Source organism: Empidonax traillii, unplaced genomic scaffold, assembly GCF_003031625.1.
Source record: "Empidonax traillii isolate 1590-97213 ecotype Southwest subspecies unplaced genomic scaffold, ASM303162v1 scaffold130:size970688, whole genome shotgun sequence".
Taxonomy (NCBI): Eukaryota; Metazoa; Chordata; class Aves; order Passeriformes; family Tyrannidae; genus Empidonax; species Empidonax traillii.
This window is the reverse complement of record NW_020955323.1, coordinates 329,662-341,930: the sequence shown is the minus strand read 5'-3', so window position 1 is coordinate 341,930 and position 12,269 is coordinate 329,662. Positions and strand designations below refer to the sequence as shown.

Sequence of the window (12,269 nt, the reverse complement as noted above, 5' to 3'; positions counted from 1 at the left end):
GGCGACAGGAAATTTGGTATGAAATTTGCTGGGTTTACTATAGAGTGGCTCCCAGCAGTTCACCCAGAATTGCTACATCAACAGGAATTTTTGTGGTAGTGATTAGAGTCATGAGTTTCACTTACCCAAGAGTAGGAGAAAATACAGCTTTCAGTAAAACACTGTTAGGCCACATTACAGTAACAAGCAAACTGCTAAATTCTGCTGTAGCACCTTTATCCAGGGATCCCACCCACCTGTACCACTCATTCACAGGTACTTCACAAGACCTGAGATGAGCATTTGGATCAAAGTGAAGAAACTCCCCCTTGTGAGTGTGGTGAGGCCCTGGCACAGGTTGCTCAGAGAAGATGTGGATGCCCCATCCCTGGAAGTGTTAAAGGCCAAGCTGGATGGGGCTTGGAGCAACCTGATCTAGTGGAAGGTGTCTCTGCCCATAGTAGAGGGGTTGGAATAAGATGATCTTCAAGGTCCTTTCCCAACATAGACCATTCTGTGATTCTGTGACTGATCCAGGACAGAGTTCCACAGAGTTGCTCTTTACGTTTGGGTTTTCTTCCTTCATGCACATACATGCAGTGGAAAGTGGTACCAGTTCAGCAGTCATTCAGCATCCTGGTCATGTAGAGATGACTTTCCTGATGGGTATCCCTTCCAGGGTACTGAAGGAGTCTGGTTGATTCTTCCCGTAATCGGGGAACATGTAACTTCTGTTTGAAACTCCAGGTGGTGGAAGCGAGGGAAAGATGGGGAAGAGTTTGGAGGGCCTCTTTTATTCCTTCACACCAGCGTGCTGTCCTGTGCTGCAGATCCACGTGGTGCAGTGAGAGGGGAGCAGGACAGGGCAGACCCATGTTCTGCAATATTAAAGCAGAACCAGGCTGGATGACCACTGAGCGCTGTTATTTTGCTCTTTTTTTTTTTTTTTTTTTTTTGGTTTGATTTGGTTTTTCCTTTAAAAAAAAAAATTTAAAAGGTAGTTTCAAAGCCTAAAGTTAGAGCCCCTCCTTTTCAAATGGTCTTACCCTCTTACCAGAGCTGCAAAGTTTTAAAGGAGGCAAGGTTCCCCTGGAGCAGCCCTTCTGTTACAGTGGAGGTAGTTCAGTGCCATGATCTGTCTCTAACATGCTGTCAGATATCTTTACTGTCTTTATTTAATGGGGAGGAAAGGAATTATATTTTATAGACCATAAAATGCATTCTTGGACTTCATGCAAACACTGGTTACCAATTGTTCTTTCACTCTCTGGGAGATTGCCAGTATGAGAAATTAAATGTGTGTCTGTACATCAAATTGTTTGGTGAGTCTTGGAGGCTGGTTTAACTTCACCGAGTCTAAACAAGATGTATCTACAGAAAGACTTCCTCGAGATTTCATGACTGTTGTATTCTTTATCTAATGGAAACTCTATGCTTGAGTGCAGCAGAATAGGTTGCAGAGAAAATCTGGGGAAAGTAGCTTAAAGATAAAGTTAGGTTTTCTTTCTGGCTTAAAGTAAGTAGGTTGTTCAGTTGTTCCTCAACTGAAATTATGCTTTTATTTGTGCATGTTTTTTTGGAACAGCACTTTGTAGGGATCCAGATAGTCCCCAGCCAGCCTGCTGATTCGTGCAGGGAAGACTTGTGGGGTCTTTCAGATTAAATGTGAAAAAAGTAATGGTGCTTTCCCAAGCTCCACCCAGGATTGAGAAATACTGCATGCAGTTACTTTACAGAGATACCATGAGAACTGCAGAAAGTAATGCTGTACTTCTATGTCACATGAACACTCTTCCTCTTATAAAGCTAAAAAAATTATTTTAAATTTCTACAGTAGCTGATTAACCGTTACTTTGCTTCTTCGTGCTCGATGTCAGTATCCTAGAACTTAACTGTAGCCTACCAACCTTGCCTTCCTTAGAAGAAAAGACCTGTTTTACTTCAGCATTTCAGTACAACTGATGGCAAGAATGCTTTTCATCCATGTCAGAACGAACAAATAATTATCTGAATTTGCTTGAACTTTCATAGGCAATAATTTTTAAGGAAGCTTCTGGCTATTCTCTCCCAGAGCAGCTTCCTCATCACCCTTACCACTGTGTACAGAAAACCCATGTATGCAGGGGTGATGTGTGGCAATAGTAATGGGATGTAGCTGTTCTATTGCATCTCATCTAGGATGCAGGAGAAGGGCTGTGCACGCTGTGAGGGCAGAGAGTCCACTGATTAGGTCAGGAGAAAACAATGGATCGGGTGCTTCTGGGATGCTCCCCCATCTCCAGTCGGTCTGACTGCTCACCCAGGAGGGAACTGCAGGTGATGAGGTGCCAGTGGGGCTCAAACTGTTAATTTGTGCCCTATTCCACCCCAATATGGGCATACTTTTTGCCGATTGCCTTAGGTTGCTCTGTGCCTTCATTGAGGCAGTTTCAGATCCCTGGGTTTCTGCTTTCAGGCATCCCTCCTTGGAGATAATCCTGAACTGTTTAATCGCTAACACATTTCGGTAACTTTCAGCCTGTGGAAGACTTGGCATCTCCTTTTTTCTGCCCTACCAGTGCGACAAAGGCACAGGCAAAGTACTGAAATGGGCAACACATTCCTTATGTCAGGAACTCTTTGTGTATTACTGGAAAGGAAGGAGACGAGTTCACTTGAATTATCAATAATGGGGAAATTCAAGGCACTACAAGTGTCTTGTTCTGCAGCATATCAAAAGATAATTTGGCAGATATTAGTGCTGGTGATTAAAGGACATTTTAAACTGAGGAGGGAACTTGATGCCCTTTGTGCATGTATCTGTGCAGGTTCATCAGTTCCTGGGTTTTGTTCCCCTTTTCTCCTATTTATGTATTTTATTTAATAATTTGTTTTTGCAGTGTTGCAGTTGTTTTAAAGGGTGATGTTAGTCAGAAAATAAAGTGGTGATAAATATATATGTGATAAATACTTCCGTGTTTTACAATTTCATGCTTTAATTTCTTGAGTGCTGTGGGGAAGTCTTTGATGAGGAAAGGATCGGTCTCCTTGAAATCAACCTCATTGCTTTCGTTTTGAGCAGCTCCCCTATGCCTCATCGTTGTGCATTACATATTCTGTAGAAGGGCTGAACATCGTGGGTGGTGTCTATTACTTCTCACACAAAAAATTCCAGACATTGCAGATCTGCAAGAAATGGGAGGCCCCTTTAAAGTTCCGTCAGCAACTCCTTCAGATATTTAAAATAAATCCCTCGGATTTTTGCTCTCACATGGTACACCTCTACAAATAAGGTGATAACTGAAGACCAAAAATAAGGGGTTGAGTTAAATTAAACAATAGAGCAGAAGCTGAGGATCTACATTTAAATCTTTAAAGGCTTAAGTGGGAGCAATAGTAGGTTACAGACCTTTCTTTGTTGGTAGGAACATGGGTATCCACTTGCAACTATTTTTCTTGTCCACAGAGAGCAATTATGGTCTTGTTAAGCACTGTCTTTCTTCCTATTGGCTTCCCCGTAAATATCAGCCCTCCCCTTGGCATTGTGCTCTCCTGTGTTGCTACTGGATTATCTCTGGTTAAAATTTGTCTAGATGCTCCCTCCCAGAAGAGCTGCTAACTAAATACCAGAGAAACTCCTGAGCTTCAAGTTGATGTCCAGCTGTGCACTTCCATGTGATTCTGCTGTGCTGGCCAAGGGAGAGACTAACAGCAAAATTAGGATTGGGAATGCTTCTATTTGAGATCCAGGGAGAAAGCACAGACTCTGAAGGTGGAGGTGTGGTCCCATGGCTAGGGGAGATACTGGACACCCGTGGCATGCAGCTGACTGCAGGAGTCCTGCTCCTGGTTGTTTCAGTTCCTGGGAGCTAATAAGCACCAGCTGCAGGAAACCTGAGCTGGAAAGTGTTGTGTAGCTTTCCCTCTGTTTAAAAATACAACTTTTTTTTTTTTTTTTTTCCCTTGTTGCGTTTATGTATTTACATGCTGTAGGACATCACTTTTAGGGCATTCTAGCAGTGAAAACAATAGTGTGACAAGGGGAAAGGTCCAGGTTGGACACTGGTGCAGGAAACACCTGTGAGCTCAGTGCCATCCTTTCCATCGTGGCCTTGCGGCTGCGAGCCCAGCCCCGGCATACGGAGCAGCTGCTGGCCCCGAGTGAGTTTCCACCAAACTCCTGTAGCCTGGATATGAAGTGTAGCTGCTTTTGACCAGCTCTGCTGTGAAATCTTGGGAAAGATGTTTGTTTGCCTAGCTGGTGCTCAGGAAGGCAGCTTTGGGTGGTATTTGCAGAGCTGCTCCCGGTGGGTCTGTGCTTTGTGGGACCCCCTGGTTGTGGATGGGAGGTGTGGATGTGATGCATGTAGGAATGGAGGGTAAGGAGATTTTTGGATTTTTAGTTCCCTTTTACAGAGAAAAATCTGGGCCATTCAAATAATTTGCCTTTTCGCTTGTGCTGACAATTTAACAGCCTTTTTAAAAGCTTTGGTTTCTCTCAAGTATGCTCACCCCATACTTGTTTTAATTCTTGTGTGGAGGCCTGGAGCTTAACAATTATTTTGCTTAAGCTCTCTGAGACTTGCCATAAAACTTTTTTTTCTTTTTTTCTTTTTTTTTTTTTTTTTAAACACACACATGCTAATGATCCCCATCAGATCATATTGTTAAACAGGGAATAAAATACTTGCACCAGGATGACATTATTTTAAAAAAATGTTAAAAGCAGGCCAGCAGAGCCCATTTCAACAGTTTGACTCTGAAATAATTTGCACAGATTTGTTAGAGTTAATTTGTTGAAAAGTTCAGTGTTTGTACAGGCAAGTCCTAATTTCCACGCTGAGACACAAGAAGCAGGAGAGGAGTAAGTGGGTGTCCAGCATTTTCAAGAGCAGGATGGTGGGAACTTCCCTCCCTCCTACCCTTCTCCCCTGGTGCAGGAATGTAAAAGCAGTGTCAGAAGGCTGGGAAAGTCAGCGTTGGATTTTTGTGGACTCCTTGCAAATCAGAGGAACCGTCTGGCTCAAATCTGCATTTAGGGCCAAGAGAAAAGGATTTCCTGCTATTTAGTTGCTTGAGGAAGGAAAGGATTTACCTCTCCGCTGTAACAGGACTTTAATTTTTCTCCATTTTAATAAGAATATTGTAACGCAGGGCAGCAGTAGTAAACCTGTGAAAGCAATCACGTCTCTTCCCCCTCTTCCCTCACGTTCCTCAACTCCCCCCTCCTTGCCCAAGCATCCTCCTGTCGCAGCTCCCAGCCCCGGCCATGGCTTGGCATCTCCCTCCACTGTGAAAGAGAGAGTTGTGGAGGGGGCGGCTGCTGCGACGTCGCTCCCTCGGACGGCTGCCGCGCTCAGCCCGCCATCTGGATCCAGTTAGCTCTCTCGGCAGTAGGGCTGAGTCTCATTTCCTCCAACCAGTAATGTTATATAGGCAGTGATCCTGTTCTGCCCTAACATAATTGAAAATTATGTGTATTGTAGACTCGCAGCGCTGAAATGTAGACTTGTAAAAATCTGTGGCTCAGGTAGCCTGTGGAGATTGAATTTGGCACACAATGAAGCTTTTATGTAAAGTAAGAATTATAAGCCACCACATCAATATTGTGTTACAGGCATGACAATTCTTGGATGAGGAGGCCTTGAGTCAGGCTCGTCACCTTAAACAATGCTAATATTTCATACTTTATCAACTGGACTGGCATTTTGAAACCAGCAAATTTAACTTTTTTAATTTAGCAAACGTCCCAGTGTTGAAGCTGTGGGTTCCCTAGCTTGACACAGGCATTGGCTGTGGGCTCTGACCCCCTCTGGTTATTTGACAGACAGAACTTTTTGCCCTTGGCAGGACAGGGATGCTGCTCTGGATCCGGGCCACTTAGTAGAGCTCATGGAAGTTGCTTTGTCAACCCCTTGTGTGTTACTACTTTCCCTTGGGTGTGGTTATTTGGTTTTATTTTGTCTCCCACTGGTGTGTTATCCAGTGGTGGAAATGGAAGCTGTCCAGGTCTGTGCTTATGTGCAAAACTGAACCCTCTGGGTTTGGACCATTTTCTGCTGAACTTCTTGTGCATGTCCAAGAGAAGAAACTGTTCGTGCTTTAGCCTTTGCACTGTAAGACTTCTTGGATCCTCTTTGGCAAGGGGGGGTAAGAGAATGACTTTACTGAGAATCCAGACTAAAGGTTTTAAAAGGAGAAAAAGTGTAACAATAAGATCTTCTGAAACCTTAGGTCAGCTTGGTGTGGGAGCTGAAAGTATGTGCTGAAACTGTGGGCTCTTGTGAGGTGAAGGTGGAGTGGGAGCAACCATACCTTTGTGCTCTGTTTCTTCTAATGGAATTTATTGCTAGTAAAAGCCAGCAGAACTGACCGTCCTGAAAGCTTTGTAATCCCTGCAATAATTACTGACTGGATGGGGTCTGATGTGAGCTTGCCCCTGCTGCTTGTCAAGGCCTCTGTCTGCCCTTGGGGCAGTCTCAGAGAAGCTCATGTGTCTCTTGGCTTGTGTTTTAGGGTAGCTGCTGATCTGAGTTCCTTGTGGATTGTCACGGTTGATATTCCAGGGTGGCTTGTGACCATGGAATGGTCATGGACAAATTAAGGTGGTTGGTTTATATTGGTGGTTAATAAGCTTGGCCATTTCCTGAAATGCCTCCGTTAGAGCTGTCGGGTTCTTATAAGGGTTTCAGCTGTGGTGGCAGTAGCTTCTCACTGTCCAGAATGGTTATGGACTTTGAAACAGTTGTACACCGTGCAGCACACATCCTGTGAGGATGTTTTCATTGGAAAAAGGGAAGAATACTTCACTGGTAGGTTGGAAAACCTGAGGAAGCGGGTAGAAGCCGTGACCTATCAGGACCCTTTCTGCAAGTTCGTGTGCCCTTCTATGTCGTGGTGTTTCAATTGCTGTCCAAGAAAACTGATGGACTTCTGAAAATGCAGCAGTTGACTTATTTAAGAGTGCCATCTGCAAATCTGAAACATATCACATTTCCCCTCGAGTTAAAAAGCTCTCAGTTGGTGTAGGTCTCGGGTCCATTTTCTGCGCACTCGGGTTGGATTTTTATGTACTTTTTTTAAACCACAAAGGGTTAGAAAGTTGCTTTAACATCATCTCAACTTTAAAATTTATGTTGTGGTCACATATATTGAGGAACAGGGATTTGATGCAAGTGATCAAATATCTGGAGGCTTACAGTTGAGTCGTAAGAGTTAGACATGTCGCTTATGGGTAGACTACTTCTGGTTTGTTTGGGTTTTATTTCTTGTTTTTAAGAAGTGCTGAAACATTCTGGTCCACATTGCACAAATCCCAAATGTGAAGATGAATAAAAACAAGACTTCTTGGAACTTGAGGAACTCATATGGGGCACAAATCCAGAGTATGGGTTTGTTTATTTGCATTCCAGTAGTTCAGAAAACTCAGGCCCTCCAAGCGATGGGAATTGGTAATGCATCCTCCTGCTGACTCCTGCTTTTTGGGCACCTCAGTGCCCAGAGTCTTGCAGCAAACAGACCTTGTATGTGAGCAAATGTTTTGCATACGTGAGCAAATGTGATAGTGATGTGCTGAAAGCATGGAACCAGATCTCCTTCCTTCCTTCATGGAGATTTAGATACAGCTTCCGTTTTTCGCCTGGGGTGGCAGGGAGTTGTTTGTGTGTGGTGGTTCTTCAAGATTGCTCTTACTTCCAAAAAAAAAAAAAAAAAAAAGAATTGGTAAACATAACTAGGTATTTTCTAGGAATAGATCTGTCAGGTCAACCAGAGTCTAATGCTAAACAGGAGCTTCTGCCGTGGCCTGATCTATGTGTACAGCTGCTTTTCTTAGTTCTGGGAGGGGGGCTGAAGGTATGTGGCTGTACACATTTCTTCCAGCACGATACAGGGCTTTCAGAGGTCATGTATTAACCTGTGTGCCTAATTGGGACTGCACAGCACCATGCAGAGAGAAAAGCTTGGGCTGAAATTACATTTAGACATACAGTGCAGAAGTCTGTTTGGGCTGACTGGTTTCTCTGTGGGCCTGCTCTTGTTCTCTTGTTTGGAGTCAAGCACTTCTGGTGCAGCGATCTGGGTACCAACTTGAGACTTCACCCTTTGGGTGGATGCCTTGAGCTCTGCTGTGTGATCCAGCTGAGGTGCAGTGGCTCCTCCGGTGAGATACAGCAAGAGGACGTGCTTGAGAGCAGAAGTTTTAGGCAGTACTTGATGCTGGTTAAATCTGTGGGAACATTCTGCTCCTTCTTGAAGAGTAGCTAAGCTTTTCTTGCTTTCAAATCAACACCCCCTTCTTGCCGCCTGCGTGTATTTGGCCTGTGTGCTGATGGCTGTGACATAAAGAAGTTGTGGCTGTCCCTGAGCTCTTGGCCATCACAGCTGGACCTGAGCACACGAGGCTGTACTCCTACCTTGGAATCAGCAATAAGAGGGCTTATTAAGTTTGGCCTTGTTGTTGAGTAAGTTATCCTGTGCAAGTCCCTTAAGGGGTTGTCTGACAGAAGGTATACAAGAAGAAAATAATCCACAGTGACTTCCAGAAACAGAAGTAGAGAAAACAGGTGCCCAGAGGTGCTGAGTTATTTTGGGGTAGACCTCTGCCTTTGAGGCTCGTGCAACGCAGGGAAGCTCAAACAGTTTACGTGGTGCCTTTGTAGAAAGAAGGCTGACAGGTGACCCATTCAGTAATGAGATCATATTCTTAACCCATGATATGTATTTTCCCTCTTCTGAGACTGATATCCACCTTCCTCTGCTTTGTCCCATCCTCTTCATGGTTGTGATGTTATGTTTCTGTGTGGGTTTTATTCTTATAGATTTGCTACAGTTAGTAAAATCAATGTAATAATGTCTTTGCAATTTGTTTTTGGTTTTTTTTAAAAGTTATTCCTGAACTGTAATGCAGTGGTATGAATTGTTAGTTTTGCACAGATTTTGTCTTCACAAACATGTAAAGTTGTCTTAATTTTTGTTTCAGTTCCTTGCATAAGTTTTAATTTATACTTTTTTATCCATGTTACCTAAAATTTGTTATTTTTTTTGCCTTTATTTTCTGAACTCATTTTTCTTTCCCCATTTCTGTTTCCTCCATCCAGTATCTGCAGATGAAATGGCCACTGCTTGATGTTCAGGCAGGGAGCCTTCAGAGTAGACAAGCCCTCAAGGATGCTAGGTCTCCATCTCCAGCACACATTGTTGTAAGTAAACACAGAAAGATGTTCTTCCTTTGTTTAAAAAAAAAAAAAAAAAAGGCATTTGACATTAATGACATTGGTTGGCATCAGTTTTCTTTCACACAGACCAAAAGAGAAAAATACCTCAAACCAGACAAAATCCCTAATGAGTCCATGGTAAAAGGAGGGAATACATATGTTATTGCTGAGCTCTTTGTGAAATTATCATCCATGTACCTTGCAGGAGAGCAGAGGGTCAAAAATGCTCTAAATTCGCAGAATTACTTAGTGGCAGTGAGATCCGATCAGGCTGGTTTACACGTCTGACAGTATTGAAATGAAGAGAGTGAAGAGACAGTCTGGAAAGCATTAGAAAAACCAAAACCAAGCCTGTTCTGTGACCTAAACTGAAAGAAGTATTTTCTTATTGCAAAATCCTGAATGAAGGTGTGTGAGTCGGTCAGCATTTTACGTGGGTGAAGGCTCAACAGAGCTGCGTTCAACAAAGCCCGTGTCCCTTCCTGTTGTGATGACTTCTCATTTAGTATAAAAAGTGTTATTGAATATTTACTACTACTTGCTACTCTTTATAACGAGCATAATTTTTAAAAATAGCTTTATTTATTAAGTTTTAACAGAATTTTCAATTCTTGGTTAATTTTTCTTGTGCTTCTATTGTAAAAACAATGTTGAGTTTGTAACGTTTGGTAGAAACTTACATGAGAGTGGTTTTATTTTACTTTCTAAAATAGCATCCACAGATGGAAATTTTTTGTTTTCATGGTGATGTGCAAGAGAGGTGATATGCAATGACCCGTTTTCACCCATATCCAGTGTCAGTGCCATCTCAGCTCTGAGTGTTTATCTGGGAAATTTACCTCTGGAGAAGATGGCATGTAGTGGGTTAGAATATTTCTTCTGAAATAACTCATCATCAAGTTTTACATGATTTTTTTTCTACTTTTTTATAACCATTGGATGATAAGGTGAATCCCAGGAAAAGAAACATTGCTTGTTCTTTATCTTTTGCTCTACAGTCTAAAGCTGACATAGCTGGTAGGTTATCCAAGACACATACTGGTTTTGTTAGAAATCTCAAGTCGTACTAAACATTTTTGAGGAGCTTCTTTTTTCATTTTTGTCTCCTTAAATTGAGAATCATTAGCCCTTTGCTATGAGTGTCATAGTTCTTTATTTAAAAAGAAAAAAAAAAAAAGGTTTCCTGTCTTTTAGAATCCACAGCTTCTAAACCATCCCTCAATCCATCAGAGAGCAATCGGAACAGGACTGCTATTTGCCCAGTTGGTATCTAGTGCTGGCTACTTCACTTTTTTTCAGAAGGAATTTTCCTTTTCCTTCCCTGGGCTGTCACTGGAGGAAGAGATCAGAGAAAAGATGTGTGGCTGATTACTCAGAAATCTGCATTCATCAAAACCTGCTATAATCTTACTCTTAATAAGAAATGAACTAGAGTCACTCTCTTACTTTAATTATTTTCTTTTTTTTTTGCTGCTGTGGTAGAGGACTGACACAGGGGATAGGAATGTTCCTGGGGCTCTGGAGCTGGTGCGATGGAGTGGTGTCAGGCTCATAGGAGGTGATGGAGAGGGAGCAGGAGATTTCTCCTGGCTGGTTGCATCCTGGGAGGACAGGCTGAGTTTGGTTGGGATCACCTGACTTCCTGCTGTCCCAAAGCCTCTTTCCACTCAGGAGAGCAGGCACTTGCCTTTAAAAGCCAAAGCAGCTTATCCTACAGGGGCAAGTTGGTTGGGATCCTGTTCCCCCCAGCCTTTCCAGCCGGGTGTGGGCAAGGGGGAGACGAATGGTCAACACAAATAACACCAAAAAAAGGGTTCAAAAATCACAAATCATTTTGGAAAGTGAAGCGAAACCTGCTTCCAGGGAGACTGAGGTTGATCTGCTTTGTATTTTGACCATTTATGGGGTTCTTATGGGTCTCTTTAAGAGCTGTTTCACTCTGCTATTCAGTAAAAAGCATATTTACCATAGCAACCACTTAGGCCATGAGGAACATATACTACCTCCGAGATGGAGGCCACCTTCCGAAAGAGCCACAGCTGGCATTTGTAATGTGATCTTTTGTGCTACTTATAATGTTGGAGGGAGAGGAGGCGGAGGAGGGAGCCAGGGGGAGAGCAGTGTTTTTTTTTTTTTTTTTTTTTTTTTTTTTTTTTTTTTTGGGGGGTGGGGGGGGTGGAGGTTCTGCACGGTTTAATGTTTATTTCTAGCAGCAAACTGTTTCGCCTTGTTCTGTTAAAACATATAAATAAGGGATAGCTTTTTCCACCCTTTTTCTTGGCATCCACCCCAGGCCACATTAATTTTGTGGAGTGAAAATGGTCTTGTTTTTTGGTAAATAAAGTTAGAGTGGGTAATGGCATTCGGGGGAGATGAAGTGGCTGCAGATGCCAGTTGGCCTGGGATGTGTCAGGCATCTCTGGTGTCCCTGTTGCTGCTGCTGTGCCTGCCCACAGCACCTGGGACCTGGCTTGCAAAAGGCTCTACACCCGTTTCTGCATTTGTGAAAACGTGATTAATCTTTTTATGGAAAAATGAGGGATATTTTATGGGCATGCTGATGTTTCTGTGCCAGTGTAGTGTGTAGGGATAGAAACTGGTTCTCTACTCTCATTACTGTGTTTTGTCTACCCATCAAGTGTACCTTTGCCAGTTTTTCATCTTTAAATCAGTTGAACTGCCCTGAAGATCTGTAGGAAAATGCTAACATCGGCAGATCACTTCTTATCTTTCCTCTATATCTGAAATCAGGATTTGAGACCAATCCTTATAGCTGGATTACAAAGGGAGGAAAGGAGAGTGTGGGGGCTTGGGGTTTTCTTTCTTTTTTCTTTTCTTTCTTTTCCCTCCTCTCTTTTCTCTCTCTCCTTTCTCTCTTTCTCTCCTTTCTCTCTTTCTCTCTCTCTCTCCTTTCTCTCTTTCTCTCTCTCTCTCCTTTCTCTCTTTCTCTCCTTTCTCTCTCTCTCTCCTTTCTCTCTCTCTCTCTCCTTTCTCTCTCTCTCTCTCTCTCTCTCCTTTCTCTCTCTCTCTCTCTCTCTCCTTTCTCTCTCTCTCTCTCTCCTTTCTCTCTCTCTCTCTCCTTTCTCTCTCTCTCTC

The 12,269-nt window shown here is 42.9% G+C and overlaps 1 protein-coding gene across 27 annotated transcripts in view; it reads left to right on the top strand.

Moving 5' to 3' along the window:
* The window catches only part of TCF7L2 (transcription factor 7 like 2), a 176,355-nt gene that overhangs the window by 53,582 nt on the left and 110,504 nt on the right, over nucleotides 1-12,269 (top strand). For 24 of the 27 annotated variants that reach the window (XM_027883595.1, XM_027883594.1, XM_027883597.1 and 21 more), the window contains exon 4: nucleotides 9,057-9,158. The exons of the other annotated variants lie outside the window; for them this stretch is intronic. In XM_027883595.1, coding sequence (XP_027739396.1) covers nucleotides 9,057-9,158 — 102 coding nt within the window. The remainder of the gene's footprint in view (nucleotides 1-9,056; nucleotides 9,159-12,269) is intronic. 27 annotated transcript variants of the gene reach the window in all.